Source organism: Phodopus roborovskii, unplaced genomic scaffold (genome assembly GCF_943737965.1).
Source record: "Phodopus roborovskii unplaced genomic scaffold, PHOROB, whole genome shotgun sequence".
NCBI classification, from domain to species: Eukaryota; Metazoa; Chordata; class Mammalia; order Rodentia; family Cricetidae; genus Phodopus; species Phodopus roborovskii.
Window position 1 is genome coordinate 2,613,910 of NW_026126482.1, and position 27,446 is coordinate 2,641,355.

General features: G+C 48.6%; 1 protein-coding gene across 1 annotated transcript in view; it reads right to left on the bottom strand.

Moving 5' to 3' along the window:
- The window catches only part of Dapk1 (death associated protein kinase 1), a 142,086-nt gene that overhangs the window by 21,368 nt on the left and 93,272 nt on the right, over positions 1-27,446 (bottom strand). Inside the window, exons 4-19 of the mRNA XM_051194145.1 lie at positions 24,798-24,936; positions 23,585-23,714; positions 23,370-23,418; positions 23,252-23,278; positions 21,761-21,913; positions 21,360-21,405; positions 19,469-19,558; positions 18,240-18,332; positions 15,399-15,518; positions 14,878-14,976; positions 13,739-13,837; positions 12,304-12,402; positions 11,229-11,426; positions 9,791-9,988; positions 4,799-4,897; positions 674-751 (exon numbers count right to left, since the gene is read on the bottom strand). Of these exons, the coding sequence (XP_051050102.1) occupies positions 674-751; positions 4,799-4,897; positions 9,791-9,988; positions 11,229-11,426; positions 12,304-12,402; positions 13,739-13,837; positions 14,878-14,976; positions 15,399-15,518; positions 18,240-18,332; positions 19,469-19,558; positions 21,360-21,405; positions 21,761-21,913; positions 23,252-23,278; positions 23,370-23,418; positions 23,585-23,714; positions 24,798-24,936 (1,717 nt within the window). The remainder of the gene's footprint in view (positions 1-673; positions 752-4,798; positions 4,898-9,790; positions 9,989-11,228; positions 11,427-12,303; positions 12,403-13,738; positions 13,838-14,877; positions 14,977-15,398; positions 15,519-18,239; positions 18,333-19,468; positions 19,559-21,359; positions 21,406-21,760; positions 21,914-23,251; positions 23,279-23,369; positions 23,419-23,584; positions 23,715-24,797; positions 24,937-27,446) is intronic.

A 27,446-nucleotide genomic window follows, 5' to 3' on the forward strand; every position in this document is an offset into this window, starting at 1 on the left:
AAGAAAAAAAAAAAAAGAATTTTGTAAAACCTCACCTGATGGTCAGAAACCTCAGCTCATGACACTGGGGAGTACTCTGGCCTGCTCCAAGGCAGGGTGACTCAGTACAGACTCACTGCAATGCCCCCATACTCACTGGGAATACACACTGCATGCGCCCTGTGCCCACAGAGAGACCACTGCGCAAGAAGGAACTCGGCTTTGCGCTAACCCCTCTCGATCTCCCTGAGGCCAGGTTTGCCGCAGGAACCCCAGGGTTGTAAAACGACAGTGCCAGCCACAGGACTGGCATCCCAGGATGCCTTTATCTCACCTCTGGGCCCTCATTACCATCCTCTGAGGTGGCCTCTCTTCCAAGGGGTCAAATGCAGATGCTGAGGCACAAACTTGGCGAGCAATGGGCTGGTTCATCCAGCAAGAGCTTCCTTCATGGGCCTGCGTCTGGAATCCAGGCCACTTGTGCTAGTTAGAGTCCCTCCAGCCCCCAAATTCGTCTTTTACAGCCAACTGTGGAGTAAAACCTACAGGTGCTTTTGCATGGGTGCTAACCGACGGGGCAAGGTGAGATGGTCTTCCTAAACCTAAGTCCAATGCTTCCTCCTAAATGTTCACAAGGGAAACACCAAGAGCGCCCCACGAAGAATGAAGTGGGGAACTTCGGATGACGGCTCACCTTGCGCAGTCTTGCCAGGAGCCCCGCTACATGCTCATGCTGTTCCGACCTGGCGAGGTCCTCAGCCGTCTTGCCGTCCTATGGGAGACAGATGATGAGCGCTTTCCCCCTGCAGAACAGAGCTGCATGTGACCCCAACACGCTAGCTCGAGGAAGAAACAGGCACAGCGGGGTTAGAAGAAAGACAGGTAAACGATCACATCCTGGCATGCTTCCCCGGTGGGGGAACCCAGGAAAGAGAGATGTCTGAGCAGGGAAGGCAGAAGTGTCCTGTGCTAACAACAGAAGGGTGCTCAGCCCGCAGCTTCAGCGCACACTTATCCTCCGGCTGATTGTTTCCTTCCCTGGGGCCCGTCTCTACCCCAGAAGTCAAGAGTGTCTGCTTCGGTGTAAGTCCTTGTCTTTTGGTTCTAAAGCATACAAACCTGGCCCTCAGACAATGCCGTGGCTGGTAACCACTGTGCCTTGCAAAGAACACTTAGTCTGGCACAGTTTGGTTTAAGGCTGCCGACAAACACTGAGCAGAGAGCTAAGGGCCCACCGCGCTTTGACACTCGCTGTTTAATAAGAGACTTTTCAGGAAGCCATGGTTTCATATGAAGGGGTTTATTCTATACCGTGGGCACAAAAATCTTATGAGTACTTTCTGGTTCACAGTGAAGCACACGAGTGACCTCACAGTCCCCCAAGGGGACAGGAGCTGTGGCTGCACCCGATCCACGCCAAGGGAGATGGACACAGCTGTTCAATTGAGTTTTATTCAGCCCTAAAAAAGCAATTTTCAAATAAATGAAGACACCTTTTCAGTAGAAGCAAAATAAGTTTATGGCTTCATTATCAGCATTTTCAGGCTTGGGACACCTGAAGTCTGTCTACCTGACAACCTACCAGCTCTTCAGTTCAAGATGCTCTTGAGATACACATGGGTTCTCTCTAGACCAATGATTCTTAATCTCAGCTCTACTGGACTGTGTAATTCTCTGCTGTGAACAGCCATGCTCTGCCTTATACGGTGGTTAATAACAGTCTTCAATCTAACAAGGTGCCAATAACAATCCTCCACCTCTCGCCTGAAAAGCAACCGTGTCTCCAGATAATTCCAGGTGTCCCCTGGGGACAAAACTGCCAGCCTGAGAATGAATGTTCGCCGCAGGCTGAAGGAACAGCTCAGGTGTGTATTGCACAGACGGGTGCTGCAAAGTCAGTCACCTCGTTCTTACTGTGTCCCTAACATCCTGAGATGGATCCAACAGGCAGGCCAGGCCTTCTCCTCTGTTCTGAGCTGAACTGGACTCCTTATTGGACACTGCACCTCCAACCAGGAGTCCCCATCAAACTGTCTATTTGCATGGGATGCCTTTATAAGGATAAGCATCTGAGGAAGAGGAGCAGGGTGTGGGCTGCCTTGCACTTTCCAGGGTGACATCCGGAGGCTGAGATCTGAGGACATGCAGGTCCACAGACATGGGGTGGGCCTGGGTGTTCAAGTGAAGTTGCAGGCCTGGGTCCCAGAGAGAGGACAAGAGAGGCTGGGCAGCTGGTGTCCAGCAAGGGACGGCAGAAAGAGATACAGGCGGGCGGAGGCGGAGAAGTCAGTGCAGGGAGGCAGAGGCATATCGGGACTAAGAAGCAGGATTAACAGGAGCCACTGGTACTTGCTGAGCTGGAGGAGAAGGCAGTGTGAGGAAGAAACCCAGTCAGAGGGGGTTACATCCAGAGAGAGAAGAGGCATATGGAGTCAACCAACTAGCTCCGGGGGTGGATCTACAAAAGTCCTATAAATGACTAACCACACTTTAATCATTTTGATCACACACTGTTTCATTTCACTTTTGAGACAGGGTGTTACTACATAGATCGATCTGGCTGGCCTGGAACTTTCTATGAAGATTAGGCTGGCTTTGGATGCAAAGATTTGCCTTCCTCTACTTCCCAAGTCCTGGTATCAACGATGGGCACCATCAAACCCGGTAACTTCTTTTGTAATCCCCAGTGAGGACTGGGATCTCTGTTGAGTCAGTGGCCGAGGAAGACAAGCGAGTGGTAAGTGGGAGGCAGGAAGTATAGAGATCATTCCCGGTCCAGATCAGACTAGGAAATAAAAGTGACACTAGAAGTTGCTGTGGAGTCAAGTGTTCCTTGTACAGCCAGGAAAAAAGTTACAGCTTTGGCTGTCCCACGGAGCAGCAGCCCCAGCCCCAGGTCAGAAATGTGGCTCAGACCAAAAAAAAAAAAAAAAGGCAAATAACTTATGTCAGCGCAGAACACATAAGGCACTAAAATCTTGATACAGGTGAGAGAATATGAAAGATATTAATAATCTCAAAAGCCTCCCGTTGAAATGATACTTTGCATTTTTACTACTGAAATTTGGTGCATCTGTCTCTTTAACGTAGCTGCTTGAAAATCTGAAGTGATAGACGACGTAGTCTGGGCTTTGCCTTTTGGCGATGTTCTCAGCACATGGTCAAGCCACCCTTCTCAGAGAGCCGTCACTGCTCTAAGAGACCTGCCTTTCCCTGGCTAGAGTGCCAGGTGCCATGGGGGGGTGGTTCTCCAGTATGGTCCCTGGGATTCTTACTGGGGCAGGTGGCCACCACGCTCAAGCCTCTGTATTTGGTGCTTTTCCTAAGCCTCTGATGACTTCTGGACAACTCAGTGTCCATACTCCATGTACAAGCTTCTGCAGAGAAAGATCCACCACTCTCCCAGGACTCGATTCTCACCCATCATCACCCAGTGAATCCAGATGGACTATTAAGACTCTTTTATCAGCACCCCTCTCTCATTTTCTAGAAGTTTCCCTGCATCTGATATGTCTAAGTAAATGGTGAGGGTAAGTAAGGAGCTATACGATGTGGACAGAAAACCCTGAAGAGCCCTTCTAGAAGCTGGAAGAGGCAGAGATGAGACAGAGAAATAAATTTCCTCTCAAAAATGCATGTGATTCTTTACTCCGGGAAAGCTGCCCTGTGGGTAAAGACTCGGTAAGTAGGTGGGCGAGGGAACCTCGGCCTAGCAGGTCCTTGTACCCTGAGACGTGTAGCCATTCCATGCTGAGCACTGTTAACATCTGTGCCTGCAGAGAGCCCAGCGCTGCACAGAACAGACTGTTACGCCTTGAGAGCTGGATGCCACCAAAAGGACCTACACACAGACCAGCCCACAGGCCCTCTGGGGATTGATCGTGCCAGGTGTCTGGGATTCTGTAGCATGTACAGCCAGGGACAACAGGTAAGTGTAGGCGAGTGGCCGTGCCACAGGGAAACTTCATTTACAAAAGCAAGCAGCAGGCTGGGTTTGGCTCTGTGGGTTAAGACCTTGAAGATCTCCTAGAACCAAAGCTGTACTTCCTGCTTCAGAGCCTGGGGTTGGTGGGCTGCCCCATCAAATGCCACATGATCACCTTCACAACTGACTCTCCTGACCCCTCCCCCCCCCACACACACACAAGCAATCAACCCACGGTTGGGCCAGCAACAACTCAAGCAATATTTCATGGCCACAACGGAACTGCAACCTCATCTTGTTGGCCAAACTCTTATCTCTGGTTATTTTATAAAATGTGAAGCAAAGGGCCTCTTCTGCTGTTGGGGTACTAAGCCTCGGTGAGAGGAATGGATTGCATCTTACTTAAAAGTAATTTTCAGGCCCAGCAAGAAAGGCAGATGCTAAGCAATAGACACCAGCCCTTTCATGACCCCCCCCCCCTCCCTACACAGCCACATGGTGTGTGTGTGTGTGGGGGGGGATCAGCTCCTCCCACAGGGCACTGGGCGGCCTGAGCCCTGGGGCCAACGGGAAACACTTATGAAAGAGAAATCGGTACGTGGAACACAGAGCTAAGCGGCACTGTTGTGTAACACGGTAAACAAAAGGCCAGTGCGAACTGGCGGGTCACAGGAGGAGCGAGGTAAAACAAGGGTGAAACATTAACTAGATATTAAACTGGCTGGGTCTGTGTGGGCAAATGTTTATGTGACTGCAGAGGAGGGTTAAAGCTTAAGCAGCCCTGTCTGCTTCAGAATGCAGTTGCCAGGCAATACCTCTCTCCCCGTGCCCTTGAGGCATGAGAAGTTTCCATGGTTCTCCGCAGCCAAACACCAGCACCTGCCCGGTACTCACCGAGGTCAGGGCCTCCACACTGGCGCCCATCAGACAGAGGTAGCGGACCACATCCAGGATCCCGTTGTTGGCTGCAAGGTGGAGCGGAGTACGTCCATACTGGGAAGAGAGAAAAAAAATACCAAAGGTGTTCTCATAGCTGTTCTGTAAAAGTTCACGGTTCACAGCCACTGTTGCTGGAGGGGGGGGGGGGGGGAGACAGCATTATGTAAGGGGCCTGTGTTCACCAGAACTAAAGAGGAGGTTCTGGCTCCCCCTGAGACAAGCTTGCCAGGCAGAACTTTGAAGTTGAAAGACTAGCTTCAAATACACCTTCAAAAGATGAACGAGGAGGCCAGCCACAGGATACTCAAGTGTCCTGCTGTGCTGACAGAGAGCAAGGCAAGAGGCAGGAACATGAATGCCCAGACACCCATGTGTACCTGCACCCACGTAGTTCCGATTCAGAGGGCTGTGGAGGGCACGCGGCTTTGAGGCCATGCCTACTATGGTTTTTATGCCTGTGGTCCTCAAACTGTGTGTCACGCACCTTGGGGTACTGCAGTGAAGCCCCAGGGATAATGAAGGCTATCTTAAGGTTTGAAGGATATAGGGTGACTATCTCCCCAAGTAGCTCAGAGTCAGGGTCTCAGATGGTCCAGCTTTCTCCTCAGTGACTTGTCCTTGCAGGTCTCTCTCCTCTTAGGAGTTGGTGGCCTCTACACTAAGAAGCAAAGGTCTTGAAAATAGGGACTGTACTGATGGCTCTGCAGTTAAGTGAACTAACTAGCTACTCTTCCAGAGGATCTAGCACCCACATGGCGGCTCACAACCATCCATATCAGGGGTTCCCACACCCTCTCTGACCCCCGCTGACATCAGGCACACGTGTGATCCACAATAATACATGCAGACAAAATACCATACGCATAAAGTGATGCTATTTTACTGTTTAAATTTTGAAAATAATCTTATGAAACTGGGGGGGGGTACACCCAACCCTACTCCGTGGTCGGAGAAGCCGCGCAGGAGTCAGCAACCACACACACTGGTGACTGTCCTCATGTAAGGAGGAAGAGCAGGAGATTCCTCTGCAAGGCTGTTTTGTCTTTCTAGAGGCGGCTAAGTTTAGGGGCTAAGATACTCTATAAACACAACAGTGAAATTACAAAATCATTTGTTCTGCAGGAGCCATGAGTAAAAATGCAGAGGATGTAGACAGTCCCGTCTTGGGAATATTTGCTTGCACGGTGCTTATTTTCACATAGGCCAACACATTGTCATTTTAAGTGTTTAATGTAGAAGGAGTGTGGTAGAAACTTAAACCCTCAATACCACCCTACCTCTTCCCCATGCCCCCTGCTTTCTATTAACACACTGGAGCATTTCCCCTCCCAGTTCACGTCTACGAATCTTCGGTAAGAGGCAAGGAACTGAACTGGCGAACACATGATCATATTCCTCGTCCCATTACCAGCTGGTTCACAGGACATGGGTGTCTCTGTATCTGTAACCAAATCTATGGCATGCTTTTGGAAGCCTGAATGGTATTCGACCCATGGTGACTCCCGTCGCCAGCCGGCAGGGAACAGAGCTGGAGGGAGGTAGTGTTCCACTAGAATCCTACTGCAAACAGTGCTGTGACATGCCTCTTGTTTAGTCACCTTCCTTACAGGTTCTGGGGAAGAGTTTTTACCTCTCAAAACTGCAAGAGTTGGTGTGAGAAAGGAGAGAGCTTTGAAGATGTGGGTGACATGCCTGGAAGGTGACATGTAAGGAAGGTAACCCTGATGCACAGCTTCACACAGGGGAAGACAGGCTAGCAAGGAAAGCAACAGGGAAATGGACCCTTTCTAAGAACCTCAGAAAGAAATTTTAGGACAGGGCCTTATGTAGCCTGGGCTGGCCTCGAACTTCTAAGCCTTCTGCCTCTACTTCCCTCCAGTGTGTAGCACTGGACGTGACAAACTTCAAATTCCTTAGTGTGACATTCCAGGCATTTCACATCTGGACCCCAGGGCTCCTCCCTCCCGGCTTCATTTTCTTCCTTTTCCCATCACCTCTGCCCTGAGGACCTGCGGCCCCCCCCCACCCCCCGTATGTGAACCTCGGCATTCAGGAGCCATGCACGCAGGCTCAGCTGTTGCCTCTCCTGGCCTCTTCATGGAGCTGGATCCTAACTGCTCTGTCACCAGTGCAATGCTTTCAGATTCAGATGCCTTCCTCTTTCAGAAGCACCCTGTGCCTGCTCCAGCAGAGATCAGAAGTGAGTTTGCTACTTTGTATCTGTATTTATTGTGTGCTGGTTTTCTAAAGGCAGCCGGAAGGGAGAACTGCTCATCACCGAATCCTCACCTCCTCAAGACCCTGGGTTGGATCAACTGATCCTACATTCCAAACAGCTGGACAAAACAGCTCTACAGACTACAGCTAGGATATCTGAATCTTCTTCGAATCCCCCAAGACAGCGCCCCTTACCAGCAGAAAGTAGTTTGGAAAGAACGACGCCCAAATTCTCAAATATTGTGTATAAATGTTTGTTTTCATTTAATTGGACTTTGTTATATAAAATTAAATAAAAAAAAAAGACCCTGGGTTGTACAAGAAGGAACCTATCACACCTAGTGCCCTTGCTCAACACAGGTGTGAGTGGAGTGTGTGTATGTGTGGTGTGTGTATGTGTCTGTCTGTCTGGGGGGGTGCCTTAGTGACACATGGTGCCATCCCTTTCGTATGTTTGCTGACTCAGCTAGGTTAAAATGCAACCACCCCAATCTTTCAATAAAGCATGAAGAAATGTCACCACAGAGTGGCAAGTCCCTGCCCTCCTAGTGTGAGAGGAGCAGGAATTGAAGGGTCAAGTTCTGGTTTACCTCTGGAAGAATCTAATCTATGGGGAAAGGCAGCCTGCCTGAGTGACACGATGCCTCTGTTTGACATCCACTCTGACAAATGGCTACCCAAGTAAAGGCAGACTGGACAGACTGTGTGGGAAGCTGTTGCTGGAACTCACTTTCCTGCACATGACTTAATATCTCTACTTCCTCACCAGAGGGAAGAGAGAAAGATATGGGGAGAGGGTCAGGATGGGAGGAGGAGGGGAAGTGGGCAGAGGAACAGAAAGAGGGGAAGGAGCAGGAGAGGAGGGACAGGCAGGGTCTGAATATCATTTGTCATTTAAGGTTCACAGGATAGAGACTTGGCTCACAATACAATGATGGGGGAGGTCACAGAACTTCAGGAGAGGTAAAGCCTGGGGGCATGGGAGTGGGCCACTGGGGTTTTACCTCTCAGGGGTAGGTCAGGCTTTGAAGGATGGAGTAGGTTCAAACGTGGCTTTTACAAAGCAGAGCCAGCTTCCTCCCATGTCCATCTCCAGCATGAGACCATTCAGCATGCATGCACACAGCCAGAAGGCTGCCTTATGACAGCTGGCAGGTTCCTGCTCCACACAAGTCTAACCCTGCTGCAGATCACAAGCTGACATTCACACCCCCAGAACTATTCCCCAGTCCGTGCTGTCCCAGCCTGCTGTGTGATCAAACACCCACTGTGAATCCCTGTGCTTCATTTGTCCACTTTTGCGATGCTACGAATAGCACCACGAGCCTCACACATGCAGTTGAAGATTCCCAGGACACATCTTAACCTGTATTGGTTGCTTTTAAACATAGAAACTTAGGCTTGTCTTGGTGGTTTTTTTTTTTTTGTGTGTGTTAGAGAAAGGCTCTTAGCATGTAGCAAAGGCTTGCCTCGAACTCACAATCCTGCCCATGTATCAGAGGGGTTGGGAGTACAGGTGTGTGCCACCATACCCAACAGAGCTGGACTTTTTACTGAACATATTTGCCTCAAGCTAAAGCATGTTTTGCTTTGTTTTCTGGATAGGGGGAACTGAGCTCCAGGCCTGCCCTGTCCATGCTAAGAAAGTAGCTGGTGTGGTCCAGATGCTGTGCACAGGTTATCTGTCCCCTGTGCGGCCTGTAGTGAAGGCTGACGGTAGTTTAATGAGCACACGTCCACTGAGGCCACTTGAACTCAGTGAGGGGATCCTGAAGGAATGCCTTTTCACTTCCCTCCTAAGCCTCTTACATACCTATCTTGGCAGGATCAGGGAAGGATAATTGGGAGAGCAAGAAGCAGCTAAAGCAAAGACCCCGGATATCACCTCCCAGATTATAAGGATTGCCAGCTTCAGTGTCCACCACAACTAATCTTGTAATATTCAAGAGGGACAGCAAGACAGTTCTCCAGCTCTTTCACATATTAACTAGTTTGCCTCAGACAAACCATCATAAAACCAGCAATTAAAATTAATCCCTCTCAACTTCCTTTTTAACAAGACCTTAAGAAAACAGTGTGCCTGCCTTTCACATAGTACATGCTGAAAACACGCAACTATTTAGCTGTTCTTATTTTGTATTGAAAATCTATCTGGGATTCAGGGAAATGACAGATGACAACTATAGTCCAGAATCTGCAATTGTGGCTTTTTGTGGACTATTAAAATGCAATTTATTTTCATTCCTTTATTACTTATAAGGTGACAGATTTCCCACGCGTACATGAATACACAGCCGTGTTTGGAACTTTTGTCCACAGAGACCAGACACCCAGTGCTCTCACTTTGGTCACAGACACAGCTAGAAAAGTATTTACTGAAGCTTACATTTGTACCATGACCCCTGACTCCTTTTGGAAGCATAAGCACATGCAAAGATGAGGCCCTCCCCTACACACACACACACACACACACACACACATAGGCACATTCACTCATATTATAAGCACAACAGTGAGAAGACAGAATATGTAGGAAGTGTGTGTTAATGTCCCCACCTTCTGTTGGTCTAGGAAACGACTCAACAGTCACCCAGTTCAAAACGACACTGTCCCCTAGAAAGCAAGTACATGTGAGCGACAGTCGTCCTCAGCTATGACAAGATAATAATAAAGACATGGCAAGAACACAGAAGCCGGTGGGAATCTGGGGATCCCACCCTTTACAAGTACCTTGTTTGAGATGTCCAGACTACAGTTGGCTTCACAGAGGGCCACCACGATAGGTGCACTTCCGTCTTTGCAGGCGACATGCAGGGGTGTGTTGCCATGCCTGTCTTGGAAATCCACAAGACACCCATGGCCAAGGAGGGTCTTGATGACCTCTATCTGGCAACGCCTCACAGCAAGATGAAGGGCAATGTGTCCATCCTGGAACCAAACCCAAGCCCGTGAGTGTTCTACGTGGGACCCTCGGCACAATCTCTCCCCTCTGAGGCTTAGCTGGGAACAGGATGTCTACTTCAAACACCCAAGAACTTCAAAGTCATTGCCTGGACTCCGGAAGGAAGAAGGAAGAAGGATGATAGGCTTTATCCATTTCACTCTGCATGACTGAAGCCTGAGCCGACCAGCCGCCGATTCACTTAGGCTTGGGCAGTAGATGAGACAGGAAGACTACACCTCTGTCTCAAAATTGATAAGTTATTGATTGGTATGCCAGTTGCCCCAAGGAACAGATTTGGAAAACACCGCTAAGTTACTAAGCAGAGACACTACTACTGTAGTTTGCATCAGAGAGGAGAGAGAGAGAGAGATAGAGAGACAGAGAGACAGAGGGAGAGAGACAGAGAGAAGAAATAATTTCCTCCAGGGCTGTTGAGTGCTCAGGAAGCAGATGCTAGAACCGGGCCTGGGAATCAGCGGCACCGGGTGCAGGCCCCTGGGGAATACGGGGTGCTGAGTAAACTGCGGGCTAGCAGCGTTTTGGCTCCATCTCTTTTGTGTCTCCATGAGTTTCTCCACTCAGCACTCTTGGCATTGGGACTTCTGGGTGTCTAGGGGAAGCACTAGCTCCACCTACTAGGTGCCAGTAGGAAATACCCAGCCCAACCTCAGAACCAAAATAAGCCTCCAGATGTTACCAGAAAGTCTCCTGGGGACACTGTTGCTGCATCATTCCGAGGCAACACTCCACAAAGGGCTACATGGGCTACGGGACCCCCAGCAACTGCACACGGCAGGCACTATTCCTGTGTCCCTTTAAAGTAGTTCACATAGATTGCGGGGAATTTGCTTAGATAAAGGGAAACAGCTGGCCTACAAGTGAAATTGTAAAACAAACAAGGGTGGTTGATTGCCTTTTTACAGGAGAGCGGGTGGCAAAATAAACACCCATTCCTATGCATTTCTAAAACCTGACAACATGGTGTCACTGTCCCTGCTCCAAAGTTAAAAAGATCATGACAGTGGCCAAGCTGCCTTGCTCAAGTCATAAACTTAGGTACGTACCAAAAAAAAAAAAAAAGAGACTCTAGAATATTCCAGAAACTTTGGGACCAGAGAAAGGAAATTGCCATACACTGAGTTCAAGTAGATAAGTATCAGCCCCCCCCCCCAGCCCACCAGGTCACTTCAGTGAGTGCCAAGCATCTCCCCCCCAAAAAAGCACCTTGTCGGAGGCATTTAAGTCAGCTCCATGTCCAACCAGGCACTCCACGATGTCGTGATAGCCCCTGGCAGAGGCTGTGAGCAGGGGGGTCTCGCCTTCCCGGTTCTTGACATTCACATTGCAGCCAACTTCGCAGAGGGCTTTGGCCACAGGGTAATAGCCATGCCAGGCAGCACAGTGCAGGGGGGTTTCTTCTTCCTGGTCAAGGGCACGGGTGCAGAGAAGGGATGTGTCAAGGGAGGAGACTGCAGACAATGCAAGGAAAACACCATTCATCTGAAATAACCACACCAGCAGGAGCCACTGCCATTAAGGAGGCAGACTCAGGGCTCTCCCTGGTCAGTCCGTCCCCTCCGCAGGAGGGCTAGGTGAACTTTGCTTCCTCTGCATATTACAGTCTGCACTAGTGGGGGAGGGTTGGCTCAGGCTCCTCAAGAGCAAACCCCTGACGTGGGTGGACTCCGAACATCTTTTGGCAAAGTTGCCTTTCTTTGTCTCTCTGACAGTGGCAGCGAAGCTCTTCTATGAGCGGGATTCTTGTAGCGATGTCTGTGCTTCGATCTCTGCCAGGTATGTAACTCCCAGGATGGTTCAGAAGAGCACACTATGAGGCGGCAATCATGATGGCCTTTCCGTAACCAGTCAAGGACGCACTGGCCTGACAGTTCAGGGAGGGGGTAGGGAAGTTTGCACCTCCATCGGCATTATCAAACAAACACGCATCTGTCTACAAGGTCCCCCCGAGAGAGTAGTGCTTACAAACAGAAACCCCAAACCCAGACTGGATAGGCTTCAATCCCTGGTTCCACCACAGACGGATTGAGCCGGCTGGGGAACATGCTGTGTGTTTGCCCTCATCTGTGAAGCAGCAAGCGTGCTGGTAATGGGCTGTCCAGGGGATTAACGGAGAACCTGAAAGGGAAGCTTGCTTGCAAAGTGCTGTGGACCCGTAGTCTGCAATGGATAAGACACCTAAATGGAGAGGCCTCCCAGAGCCTCCTGGGTCACCTGCCTGCTGCTCACCAAGGCCTGGGGGCAGGCAGGGAATTGAGCACATTTGCCACCAGGAACCTACCTTGTCCTGGAAATCAGGATTGGAGCCAAAGCTGCACAATAACTGAACCACATCGGCATGGCCATACCGGGCTGCCACGTGCAGGGCTGTTTCCCCAGACTGCAAAAGAAATGGACCCATGATCTAAAGACAAGAATTCACAACCACCCAGGAGGCTGGGAGCGCTGGTTCACACCTTCCTTGGGTGGCACTTCACACCCTCCCTGGAGCCATTTGCTCCCCAGAGATTAAGGACAGGACCTGGGGTCTGGCAGCCCCGCCCCTAGGCAGCCAGTATTGCACACTCACACCTGGTTCACCTTGCTACTGACTACAACTCTTGAGGCTACGTTCCCTTTACCATGACGGTCATGTTTTTACATACTTTATGAGTGGCTGTTTCTAGCTGCTGAACTTGAAGCTAACGCTACCCCCCTTCCCGCTGCTCTTGGACACATATGTGCACAAACCCCTTTAGGGTGAGGCTTACCATCCTGCAGTTATCTAACTGTGTAGTTTTATTTATTATCCACTTCCTCCTTTCATTGCCTTATCTGTGCACAGAAACTCATGTCTTACATTCACCGGGATTAGAAAGAACAGCACAATCTGCTTACAGAAGATTTCTGTGAATAACAAACACAATTTGACTGCTCTGCCTGTATCTGCACCTGCCACTGTCAGGCTAAGCTAACCACAGAAAACACATTTTAGGGTCAACTGGCAGGAAAACTACAGTGAGGAGCTTATATGCTGCTGTCCAGACCTTAATCACCCCTCGGTCCCCAGGCCATGAGTGATGGAACTTTAGGAGGTGGGCGCTAATGGAAGCAATAAAGGAGACATTGAGTGATGTGGGATGTCCTTCTGTGTATGTGTTTCTCTTACTGGTTTGGCCAGTAGAGGCAGGAAGATGGGCAGGGCTAGGAGACGAGGAGAATTCTGGGAAAGGTAGGCAGAGGGTGTGTGGGAAGATGCCATGCAGCTGCCAAAGGAGTAACAGGTCTGGGCATTCTTTGGTAAGCCAAAGCCACGTGGAAATACATAGATTTATAGACATGGGTTAATAATTAACCAATAATAAGCCCTAAGCTACAAATAAGCCTGTGTGCTTATTTAGGGCAAGGCAGCTGGGACCTGGAGGAAAAGAAGCTGCACCAACAATTGAGGGTGTCTCTGTCTCTTTGTCTCTGTCTCCCTCCTTCCTGGCTTCCATGAGGTGAACAGCTTTGTTCCACCACACAATCCTGAATCCTTTGCTTCCCCACAAACCCAGCAACGGTTAGAAACACCTGATGTAGAAACTCTGATTGAAATACTGGGCCAATCCACAGCCAGAACAACAAAACCTTCCACTTTAAATCCCCTGCTGGAGGATTTGGTCTTCAATCTTTACCTTGGGTTCTGTTGCACCAGGCAGACCCACGTTCAATGCATCCCTGATGCATGGCCTTACCTTGTCTTTAACATCCAAAGGGCATTTGTTCTCATTGAGAAATTTCAGAGTATCCACGTGGCCATGCCGGGAGGCCCAGTAGATGGCATTGGATCCCCCCTGCAGGGAAACAGTGCATGGTCACGTCTAGAACTCCTGGACCACTGGGCTTCAAGGCTTTCATTATACCAAGGTCGTGTACCACATTAGCTCAGTGCAGAGCTGCAAGAGGTTTTGTGTGTGTTATATTTGCAACTTTTCTTATAAATACATCTAAATGTTTCCATGTAAAAATGAAACTTCTTGTTTTTTTTCTTTTTTGAAGCCTTCATATCAACCTCTAGCTAGAATTCCTAACAATCCCCTCAGTATCTGTAGGGGAATGATTCCAAACCAAGCCTCTAGATAGATAGATAAATAAATAAATAAATAAATAAATAAATAAATAAATATTCATGGGTGCTCAAGACACTTCTCTAAAATTATGTAATTCGCCCAGAGCCCGCATATCCTCCAATGTATCCCTTCTGACCTACTCACAACACCTGAAGCAGCTGAAATACCATGGAAACATTTGCCACACTTCATCATCTAAAGAATAATAAGAAACACATTCTGGATTTTTTTTTAGTCCACATTTGATTGGATCAGAGACTGAACTCGTGAAGTCTCGAGGACAAATTAGAGTTTTTACGGCAGCTGATGACATCAGCATTTACAATGCTGTTCACACCAGGATATTTGTCCCTATTCAAATGCCTGATAAACCTGCAGGCTAATGGATTTCTGATTACATCAACTACACAATGAAAACTTTTCAAAGTATGACTTGTATCACTGTTGAATAAATATGATCTGCAAGGCATAATGCACAAGAAGGAAGCTGAACCCACAGGGGGAAATGCACGCACCTTTCCACAGGGCATGCCAGCCTGCACAAGGCTCTCTATGCAGCCTGCACCTTTCTCCAGAGCATGCCAGCCTGCACAAGGCTCTCTATGCAGCCTGCACCCTTCTCCACTGTATATATGCCTGCCTGCACAAGGCTCTATGCAGCTTGCTTTTATGGGAAGTCACAAAAGTAGACATGCTGCTCCTATGGTTAGGAGGACATCTGGGAATACATGAAGTGAATGTTTTTAATGACACAGAATTATGACCTTATCCTGGACATCGATCCTTGAGCCTCGTTTTATGAGTAACTGCAGCATCTGGATATTCCCACAGCCAGCAGCAATCAGTAACGGAGGTGTCCCATGCTGGAAGACAGGAGGAAGTGATTGTGCTTTTCAGGTTTGATAGCAAAGGGGAAGCCCATACTGTCATGGATATCCTCTCCCTGCTGTATCCATACCCTTCCCCTGTCTGAGGACAGGAAGGAAAAACACTGTGAGAAGGACGAAAAGCACCTCCTCTTTCAGTTTTACACTCAAGGCCGGTGCCAGTGCCACCATTTGTAAAAGACACAGGATTTCAAGGGTGCAGGTGCAACTGGAGTATGAAGAAGGCCCTCAATGCAAAACGTCTTTATTTGCAACCCAAATCACCGTAGACAGAAAGGATTTCCCCCACAGAATGGAGGCTCCATTTGCAAGGTGGGGTTGGAGAAGTAGCTGGGGTCTGCCTCCCCACCCTTGGACCCCTGGGTGCACCCCCCCCCCCCCCGCAGAGGGAGTCAGACCTTGTTGGGCTGGTTAACATCGTAGCTGGACAGCGAGCCCAGAAGGTGCTGCAGGCCTGGGACGTTGTCGTCATTGATGGCGTGGATGATGGCTTTCATCACAAAGGAGTCTTCCTCGTCCTGAGAGAGATGGTGGAGAGGGTGGAAGCAGTTGCACACTGGCCAGGACCCTGACCAACATGGCGAATGAGCCCTGGCTCGCTTGCCGTAGGGGCATTGTAAGGAAAGAATGCTACCTAATCCCCCATCCACAGTTACCAAGGGAGCTGGGAGGTGAACGTCTGCCTTTTCCTGCTGCCAACTATTTCCACCTTCTACTCAAGCGAGCCTGGCACCTGATGGCACCTGCATTGTAACCGAGAGCAAACTGTTTTTAAGGTTCAGATTCTGAACAAGGGTGCCGAGTATGGCCCTCTGTTTATCTTAGGACTCTGTCAAAATGGAGTTACCAGAAAGCACTGTGTAGAGGTTTCTCTGTGACATGAGCTCTCCCGCTGGAGGGTGAAGAAGAAAAACCACAGAACCAAGGGAACCCAAGGGTTGTTCAAAGAAGACAGTCTCACTTGCTAAGTTTTCCAATTACAGAACTATCTTTTCCTTCTTTCTCTCCTTTTTTGCCATTTGAATGTCTTCTTTGTCTATGTCTAAAATGGGAAGGTAAAATCCTCTGAATGCTCAATAAAAGTGAGTATGTGAGTGTGTGTGTGTGCTCATATGTGGGCATATGTAGATGTGTGCATATGTACATGTGTGCATGTGTGTGTGATGTGTGTGTGCCCACATGCATGCATACAGCCTATAGCCCCCCAGACATCAGAAGACAGCTTATAATACCTCACAGTCACCATAAGACAGCCTACAGTCCCCCAGTCAGAAGACAGCCTACCACCCATAGTCAGAAGACAGCCTACAGCACCCATAGTCAGAAGACAGCCTACAACACCCAGTCAGAAGACAGCCTACAACACCCAGTCAGAAGACAGCCTACAACACCCAGTCAGAAGACAGCCTACAGTCCCCCAGTCAGAAGACAGCCTACAGTCCCCCAGTCAGAAGACAGCCTACCACCCATAGTCAGAAGACAGCCTACAGTCCCCCAGTCAGAAGACAGCCTACCACCCATAGTCAGAAGACAGCCTACAGCACCCACAATCAGAAGACAGCCTACCACCCATAGTCAGAAGACAGCCTACAGCACCCACAATCAGAAGACAGCCTACAACACCCAGTCAGAAGACAGCCTACAGCACCCATAGTCAGAAGACAGCCTACAGCACCCAGTCAGAAGACAGCCTACAATACCCACTCAGAAGACAGCCTACAGCACCCACAATCAGAAGACAGCCTACAGCCCCCAGAGTCAGAAGACAGCCTACAACACCCAGTCAGAAGACAGCCTACAGCCCCCAGAGTCAGAAGACAGCCTACAGCACCCAGAGTCAGAAGACAGCCTACAGCCCCCAGAGTCAGAAGACAGCCTACAGCCCCCAGAGTCAGAAGACAGCCTACAGCCCCCGGAGTCAGAAGACAGCCTACAGCACCCAGAGTCAGAAGAAGACAGCCTACAGCACCCAGTCAGAAGACAGCCTACAGCACCCACAGTCAGAAGACAGCCTACAGCACCCACAGTCAGAAGACAGCCTACAGCACCCACAATCAGCAGAAACAGAGTGGGTAGAGATCTCTCCTGGAGCTCCTATCATAGCTTTCACTGTGACACAGGACTTTCAAATGCTGATTCATGAGCTTCAGTCATCCCCACAGTCAGTCCCACACTGCCATTTTTCCCTTGGCTTCGCTAACACACATCCTTCCAAAGTGGACTTCCTTCCCCACCTTAATAACTTCCTTCTCTCTCTCTCATGTGTGCATGTGTGTGCGCACGTGCACATACATGCCTTCTTCTCCTTTTACTCTATAGCTGTAGACTAGACCTGAAGCATTAGTGCAGAGAGTACCACGAGGAGAAAAGAAGAGCTAGTGTCAGCTGCCATGTGATCACTGCCCTAGGAGTCCCTAGCTCTGTCCAGGAAACACCACCTATTGGATTACAGGCCAGGGTGGTTCCCACAGAACCACTGTGTCTGCTTTTCCTGGAGTCCCCTTCACCTTCAGTGAAAAAAAAGCCCCATTGTTTGCCCGGCTGGAGAAAGTCTCAAAGTGAGAGGTATCTAGTCTGTATCTGAAGAGCTCATCAGTGATTAGGTTTCAGTTTGGACATAGGGAAAATTGTGATGCCATTCTCAAGGGCTTTGTACAGTCAGGACAATATCAGTAAACCAAGTGTATATGGCCTTCTGGTCTACCATGACACAGTCACTGTTCTCCCATTGGTGTCGATGGAGGAAGGAAGTGAGGGCTGTCTGTCTTTATGTGTCACTATGACTCTGCATTCTCCTATTGATGGTAGTCAGAGTTTTTGTTTTCATTCATGAGAATTAGCATAAGCTCTTTCTTCTTCTACTTGTTATCCTCTTCCGTGTGTGTGCGTGCGTGTGTGTGCACGCACACTTGCACACTCAAGATCAGTCACACATGTGTGCTTGCTTGTGTATCAGTATGTGTGTGTGTGTGTGTGTGTGTGTGTGTGTGTATGCTGTGTGTCTGTGTATGTAATTGCTTACAGTAGGAGTAATGTTGGAAATAGTAGGGACAATGTCAAATAAATCAAAACAAAGAGGAAAGGCAGGACAGGGCACAGAGTCAGCCCACCTCAGGCGTAAGTGCGAGTCTGATATTTCTGTGATGTGGGTTTTTCTGCACTGATGGACACACAGAACAATGTAAACAATCTAAACACCATGCCAAAAGAAGCTGGCCAAGGCAAACAGGATTGCTTACCAGGGTATCATCGCTTCTGGCAACGCTCATGTTACTTCTGGACAAAAACGACCTGGATAATCTTTGGCACAGTGATATCAAGCGAACAGATTGCTGAAAATAAAATAAACATAAAGAGTCAAGGGGTGGAGGAAAAAGAGCTTAGGAGGAAAACAGTGAGAGCATGTTCACCGCCAACAAGCCTCAGGCCTCTGGGGGGGGGGGCACTCCATGGCAGGCTGGGCTATTTGCTTAGGGAAGTATTCTAAAGGTCATGAGCCCAGACAGCAAGACAGAGAAGCTCTTGTACATTCACCATGACCTGTCAAAATGGTTGCCTTACACCCATGTCTTTCTCTGTGTCTTGGTCTCTAAACCTCAACAACACCCTTGCAGGGGCTTCCTGGGTCAGGAACCGGATGCAAGGGCCTTGCTTTGAGCTCCCTTGGCCCAAAGTCAGCTAAAGGGATGCATGTGACTCTCAATAGGCTCAGGTGGAAGACACACACATCAGTCTGAAGTACAATCTCCTCCATATTCTCAAAGGCTGAAGCCACAGGAAATGAAGAGACAGGAGGGAGGGAACGAAGACGGAAGGGGGAGGGAGAGAGGAAGAGAGACTGAGACATAAGTTCCAAGCCTGTTGACAGTCTAGCCATAGCTTAATAGGTATAAAACTGAGATACACTACTGGACCAGCTGGAGAGAGGGGCAAGGCCTTGTTGCCTCTGGGTTTGGCCTAATCTTGGGCACCGGAAGCCATGCCATCATCTTCTGATGCTTAAACTGAAACAGCATCCCACCAAGGCTATAGGGAAGCCGCCACAGTACAGAGGAGAAGCCATACTGCCAGGGCTCGCCCCCACCCTGGGTCCGCCTGCAAGCCCACAGGAAGATACAAGCTCCAGGCCTTGCTGCTCACCAGGAAGAACAGGCTTATTTCGAATGTTGTTTGTTGTAGTTGGAAAAGTGATCCCTGTATCTTTATTGTATTGATTTAAAAAGTTGCCTTGGGGGATGATGTGAGAAAAGAGCAAGCAAAATTTCATTTCAAGGAATAAGTTAAATAGCCTGAAATACAGCTTATGCTTGTCTTTGAAAGTAAGTAATAACAGCACTAGAGATTACAGTGAACTTTGTCAAATGAATGCGTTTACCGATTTCCAATATGAGAAGACATGAGCCCTGCCCAGACCAGACAAGAAAAAAACAAAAATAGAATTCAATGCCTCCGCATCAAAGAGTCTTACTTTCCATTTTTTCCGAGCTGCAAACTTCTTGAATTTCTCCATGTTTACTGCTGAGGCTTTGCGACTAAGTGCTTGTTGTGTATCTTTAGGCTAAAACAAAAATTCAAGAAAAAATAATGAAAGTTAATTACAGAAATGGGTTAAATGGCAATGCCCTAAGACCCCCTCATTACTCTACAAGGCCTACACACTCACTATCCTAAAATAGCATAAGGAGTGGAGAATGACATTCAGGATCCAGGAGCTAGGCTAGTACGTAACTCAGCAGGTGGAGAGCTTTCCTAACATTCGAGAAGCTCAGGGCTTCATCCACCCCCAACACCCCATAAACCAGGCAGGGTGGAGCACTCAGAGGTGGAAGCAGAAGGTCAGAAATTCAAGGTCATTCTTGGCTATATCCAAGACTGAAGCTAGCCTGGCATGCTTGAGACCCTCTCCAAAAAACAAAAGCATCTAGGAAGAACTAGACTTGGCCAGCTAAGTCTTAATGTGTGAGTATTTTGTATAATACATAGAAAATGCATCGGGAAAAGAAGGTGGGCTTGTAACCAACTCAGTTAGCCTTCCACAGTCTCGGAATGCCAAGATTTGTGGGGAGGCCATTTTGTGGCAGGTTTGAACTTAAGCCTTCCTTACTAAGTGATTGCAAGTTTGGAGGGACCCTAGGGGTCTGCACGTTTGGCCCATCCTAGCATCACTCAGACAAGTGGGAGAGGGAGAGACGAGCCTTCTGCAATGCCCACTGGTGGGGCCCGTGGGTTTGTTTCCAACTGTTAGATACATTTATTATTGATCAGATCTTAACTACTCCTGATCCCTCTTATTCTAAAGGCTTAGGGGCCAGCTTGTGCAACTAGCTGGGCAGGGGAGAAACTGCAGGGGTGGAGGTCAGTGGAAAGAAGGTAAGTCCTTGTAGGAACATACCAGAACCATTGCCCCTTCATCCCCCATCCTGCCTGGCCACCCTGCAATCAGCTGCTCTGTTCTCTCTGCCCTGAGAACCCTGTAACTGACCCAAACCATCCTTTCCTTCTCCGAAAGCGTTCTCCCAGGCATTCTCCCACAATGATGGAGAGAAAATTCAGTTTTGCTTGCCCATGTGACAGACAATAGGGTAACAGTGTAAAATTGTCACATGTTAGGGTCAAGGCTCCAAAAAAATAAAGGGGGTGGGGGTGGGGTAGCTTTCCCTACAGCTGTATGGAAGCAGGGCATGGTGTCTACAGACCTTCAGATTGTTCAAAAGATTCTGAGATTTGAAATATCTGTGACGGGAGATGTCATTCTGTAAACACGTTTCTTGTATTGGTTAATGAATAAAACGCTGTTGGCCAATAGGAAAGCAAGATAGGCGGGACTAGGAGACAAGGAGGAGAGAGGAAGGAGTTGGGAGGATCCAAGATGGAAGACGGAGAGAGCAGAATGCCAGCCCCTCTCTCCAGTAAGATGAGACCACGTGGAAGTACTTAGATTAATAGAAATGGGTTAATATTTAAGACAGAGCTAGCCAATAAGAAACTAGTAACAGGCCAACAGAATTACATCTAATACAGCGTCTCTGTGTATTATTTGGGGCTGGCGCGGCTGTGGCTCCAGGCTGCCGGAAAAAAACCCTATTCATAACATATCTGTATGATAGAAAACTATACAATCTTTAAAAGGCTGCTTCACTGTAACCCCATAGGTTATAACAAAGCTGTCTGCTCAACAGTCCTGACTTCTTCCTGCTCTTATCATTAGGATATAGTGTGGCCTACCTACCACTCTGTCTTAAAAATCTACAGCACCAGTGGCCAGCTAACACTCCAGCGTGACCCTTAGGTGTTGACCCTTAGGTGTTCTCAGCAATCACTGAGAAATGGCTAGAACTCCAACGTAAGAAGCAACTCACCTTGATCCAGGGGTGCTGCAAACTGTCCTGGATTGTCATCCTCTTCCTTTGGGGGACAGAGAGAGAAAGAAAAAATTCCCATGACATTGAGACAGCACTAAGGTTATTTCCAGGCTGACTCAGCCTACCATGCAGACACTCCAGACAAAGCAGTTTGGGGCTCACATTTAAAATAACACCTGAGAGCAACCCTGCAGGCCAGCACCAGACCCTTCCTCTGTGCAGGGACTGGGTGAGCAAGCAGACAGACCCTGAATGCATTCCTTCTGGGGCATTCTTCCTTTGGCAGGTGGGCCAGTGAGTGAGGGGCTGACAAAAGGTGACACACACTCAGAACAGCTGATGGTCTCCAGTCTCGACCAATGAGGTTTCCTCGCCACACAGGAAGAGGGGACACTCACTTTGGATCCTTGACCAGCAGTCTCCTGATGAAATCTTTGGCAAGGACACTGGTATTACGGAAGAATTCCTCCTCAAACTCATAGTTGACAGCAGAGACGTTCGCTAACGTTTCTTGCTTTGTGTCTCCGAGAAACGGGGAGGCCCCACTTAGGCTGTTAATAGATAAAGAGGGGCTTTACCAGAACACCAGCAAACGCGTGTGGATGCACTGCTTCTCCTGTGTCTCATGTGGGAAACACCCAACAGGACCTGGTGTGGAATTAGTCCCTTCAGAACCAATCACACTTCATGGAACACTGAACGGTTAGGAACGCAAGTATCAACTTCACGCAAGGGACCTCCTACTAAAGGTTCATTTCAGGCTGAGGAGATGGCTCGGCTGCACAAGAATGAGAAGCTGAATTTGAACCTCCAGAATCCACGTAAAAAGCCAGGCACCGTGGCATGTGACTGTAACCCTACCAGTGGGTAACAGAGAGGAGTAGATCCCTGAAGCTCACTAGCCAGCCCATGCAACCAAATCAATGAGCTTGAGGGTCACAAAGAACCCCTATCTCAAAAACTAACAATAAAAGAGGAGTGTAGATCTGTACCCGTGTACACAGACACTAAGAAGTACAAACACACCATGCACACACATAGCAACAAGTGCTCATACAAACACACCATTGCACATGGCCTTTTGAACCAGCACGTAGTTTACAATAAAAATCTTCCTCCTATTTTCTCAGCAATGGACTCTGGTGATACATTGTTTATGATCTAATAAAGCCACTGGGAACTAAAATGCAAAGATAGCCACAGCCATAGAGCCAGGCAGTAGTGACACACACCTTTATTCCCAGCAGCCAAGCTAGCTAGCCATAGAGGCCAGGCGATGGTGGCATACACCTTTAATCCCAGGACTCAGGAGACAGGCAGATACATCTCTCTGAGTTCAAGAGCACCCAGGGCTACAAGAGAAAGACTCAGTCTAAAAGATTAAAAGAGCTCACGCCTTTAATCCCAGCACTAGGGAGACATATAAGGAAGAAGCAAAGGCCCCATGTGGCAATTAGTCTCCAGCCACATCGAGGAGAGGCAGCAGTCTAGGATTCTGTGGCTTGGTGGAGAGCAGTGCAATGTGGAGATGCAATCAGAGGACACAATCACCGCTTGGGTCTGAGCACTGGTAGAGGTTGCTTTGCTTCTCTGACATTTCAGTTTGCATCCAAATATCTGTCTCTGGGTTTACAGTATTCATGTTACAATGGACAGCTAAAATCTCTCATCATGATTATGCTACAATGTCTGGCAATTCATTTTGATTGAAGACGAATAGCTCTAATTAGCATAAATTAAACAGGATTTTTTTTAGGGTTCAGGATGAAGATGCTTAATGGAGAGCATGCACAAGCTGTAGGGGCCTACATGTTCTATCTTGCTGGCATATGACACCCATGGTCTCTGAGACAAGGAAAGTGTACAGAAGTTGGAGACTTGATACTTACAGAATATAGGTTATTACCCCGATGCTCCTGTACACAAAAATAAAAACAAACCCATGTTAGGAGGACAGCCAAATAGACCAGAAAGATAGACCAAATAGACCAAAGACATTCTCCTTACCACATGTCTGCCTCGAGGCCAAGGGGCTCATAGTTGACTATCTCTGGAGCTAAAGGAAAATAAAGACGCATTAGCTTAGGATGGCACCAGACCAACAGAGTCTATCTTCATATAACAACCAGAAACATGGTCAGGACATGATCCTAAAGCAAGGGAGATTCTGCCAGCTGGATATGGATGAGATGTAAGTGAGCCCAAGAGCAAAGAAAATTTACCCACAAACTCTGGTGTCCCAAATATATTTTTGAATTCATTTCCAAAGTCGATTTTATGGGCCAAGCCAAAGTCGATGATCTTGATCCGAGGTTTGGGCACATTTCTATCCAGAAGCATTATGTTTTCCGGCTTAAAGAGAGAGAGAGAAAGAAAGAGATAGGTAAAAGGGTGACAAAATAGTTTTTCTTCACTCCTTTTATTTAAAATCGCAATGAAGATGTAAATAAAAAGAGAGCCTGGGAAACAGGCTTTGGGCTCAGGATCTCCAGGAGGCAGATCTGAGATGAGGCTGTGAGGCCAGGAGGTGGGTCTAAGGTGTCTGTTCTCTTAAGGTAGGACAACCAGAACACAGCTTGAGGAGAAAGGGCAGAATTCAGAGTCATTCTCACAGAAGCTGAGCCTGCGTCTGTGGTCTCCTACCTTCTGGTCCTGACAGCTGCCCAAGGGACATTTACATATGGACACTGCCGGCTCCTCGGAAACAAGGCATCAAGCAGATGGACACGGCGGAAAGACACCTTACGGTGTGTGCTGGTGAACGGTGGGGGACACAGACAGGGACTTGATGGCCTTATTGTATATAGTGAAAACTACAGGACACTTGGACCCTCTGCAGTCTTGTTCTAGTTCAGTGGGCTACACAGTCCCTGTGTTGTCTTCCTTTCCCAAAAAGAGCATGCCTCCGTAACAGGCAGAAATAGAGCTCACACATTTTCAATCTTCCATACAGCCTTGCCTCCAGCCAGGCAAAGACCCCACCCACACCCAGCTAAGGCCGGAGTTGGGTTTGCTCAATGTCGAAGGGAAGGGTCAGGCCCCAGGCTTTTATCAAGAGAAAAAAACACTCAAGATACCGTCCACCAAATGTCCAGCCCCAGGAGGATGAAAGTTGTGCCATCCTCCAGCCAAGCCAGCCAAAAGCAGCCCAGTGAGCAGCCATTGCAGAAGCACCTGATTGCTAAGCCCCCTTGACCACTTCCCAAGGACTCCTGACGGTGACCACTGATCCTAAGCCTCTGCCCCACAAAACGGAGGCTAGACACCCCAGCCATAGGAAGGCACTATAACGACTTGCACCAACAATTCCATTCGTTAAACCCACCCCACGTGGGGGAAATGTCTTCCCTAGGGTGCCTCCGTTCCTCTCGGCCAACAAGCCACAAAGGCCATGACGGGCAGAGGATTCCATCCGGCTCCCGCTCACAGCGTTACCTTCAGGTCAAAGTGGGCGATCTGAAGCGAGTGCAGGTAGTAAACCCCACTGAGGATCTGCTTGAGAAACTCCGTGGCTTCCTCTTCAGTCAGGGATTCCTTCTCGGCCAGGAAGTCAAACAGCTCGCCTCCTGCAACACTGAGAGGCAGGGGCCAGGGTTAACGGAGAACCCCTCTTCCAAGTCTTCTCTTCATGCTGTCGTGGGTGATGGGCATCTCAACAGACACGATTACGCGAAGCTGTGCTACGGGTACCTTACCAATGTGTCACATTCACAAAGGAGGGGACAGAGCAAAGAGAGGTTGTGTGGAATCAAAGAGGAACAGGAGCATCTTTAAACTGTGTGTGTGCTCATCACACAGGTGCAGGCCTACGCTGATGCCAGAAGGGCTATCTTCCTCAGTCTGTGTTCACCTTACTTTTTAAGACACAGCCTCTCTCTGGGCTCACAACTCCCGGTTTTGGTAAGAGTGGCTGAGCCCCAGGGATCTGCCTGTCCCTACCCCACAGCACAGGCTTACAGAAGCCAGTGGCCACACACAGCTTTTACATGGATGCCAGGGACATGAACTCGGGTCTTCACGCTTGCTCAGCAAGCATTTACCCACTGAGCCATCAGTCCAGCATCTAATGTTTCTTTACGATATTTCAATTACATTTCAAACTTAGAAATTTTAACACTCTGTCAGGGATGGGGAGCTACACACCAAATTTGAATAGGACTCATAAAATAATGCATCCTATGTGTTAGAATAACTAGAAGATTCCTAACCTGTATTTCAAATTGTTTTAAATTGATTCTATCGTGGTATCATAAGGATTTTCTTTGTTCTAGTATTTGTTTATAAGCAAATATGTACACATTTATAAATGTAATTTAGAAAAAACAGCACATTTACTAATGACTTTAAGGAATATTTTTATTGTTAAGAATGAACTTATGCAACACAGCAAGGTACGTGGCTGGTGGAGGATTTATCAAGTCTGTCCCGACCTCCGGACAATAAATCCACTGAGGGCAGCAGGCAGGGCCCCGAGCTGTTGGTGACTCTTGTACACTGCCCTACCCCCAGCACGGTGCCAGGCTCACGGTAACAATTCAAAACTTTTCTATCCAAGGAAGAGAAGAGCAAATTCCTCCAAAATTCCACAGTGGTGATTAACAGAAAACAACAGGGAGCATTTAATAAGAGTTCTCCTAAAGTAATCTTTATCAATTCACAACATTATAATTAAATGTGATTGTGCACATAACTGCTATATTCTGTGTTGTTCAGCAAGACCGGGACCCATGAACATCATACCTAATGAATCCGCACCCATTCGGCATAAACAAGCTAGTGCTCCCAGGCCTCATCTTAAAGGGTAGCTTCTCGCCCCGCCCCCTCTGCCTCCAAGTCACAAGCTGTCTACTCAGACAGCTCAGGCTCCCCTGACCAGGGAACTACAGGCGCCTTGGTAACACAGGGTGGGCTTTCCACTCTGCTGCATGGTGGTTTCTACGAATTCAGGCCAGAAAAGTGGGCACTTTTAGCAAGCGTTGAAAACGCGGGAAGCCACTTATTCAGGAGTTCATCCCGTGCTCCCGTTAGCAAGCCGCACTCAATCACTGGAGGACTGGTGGCCCAGCCGGGGACTCCAGAGGACAGCAGGAGTCAACCCTCACTCTAGGCTCTGCAATGTCCTCCACCACACTCCCAAACCCCTCCCTATTCAAAACACAATGCCCATAGTGTTGTTGGGATCAAAACAACAACAGAAGGAATCGTTCAAGCATAGGGAAGAGGAAACGGCAGGAAAAAGAAGAAACCACAAAGGACATAGAGAGCGAGATGGGCCAGCCTGTCTGCTCCTCCAGCCTTTTCTGTGCTCTCTGGGCTGGGAACGGCTCTACCCCTGTCCATCCAGACAGAGGGCATGCACACTGTGTACACCCCGACTCAGGACAGCCAGGTTAGGTTGTTTTCCTATAAATAAACGTTAAGATTTATCTTTTGTATTCTTTGTGTATTCTTGTGCGTGCCTGCACGCACTTCTATGCACCCCATGCATGTCTGGTGCTCATGGACGCCAGGAGAGGGTATGGAATGCCCTGGAACTGGACATACAGATGCTGTGAGCAGCCATGTGGGTGCTAGCACTAAGCCCTGAGTCTGTGGAAGAGCAGCCGGTACATAACCACTGAGCCATCTCTCCAACACACGCACACGCGCACACACACACACACACCAAGTTCGAATCTTAATTCCCTCTCAGGTAAACCTGCATCCTGAAGTTATCTCTTCTCTCTGAGCTTCATTCTCCCAGCAGTCAGAAGCCAGATAACAATCCTTTGAGGGTTTCGGGTTAAAGATGTTGGATGAACGTTACACACTGCCCACTTCTGGCACAAGGCAGAGCCCTGAACAATACAGGAAGAAGGCTGCTCCCCCATAGCCCAGGACAGGGGATATCTGACAGGCTCTGACCTTCAGCTGTTCTTCAGCTGGGCTATGCTGGGGCCAGGGTGCTGAGCTTCCCAGGGTGAAGAAGGGAGAAGAGGGGAGCAAACAGAGCAAAGGCCTTTCTCTCGTGAGCAGCCTGGTACTGTTCCCGCCTCCTCTCGGCCTTTCTTCGGGCCTTCCCTCCTCCACCTGACACTGGCTGTG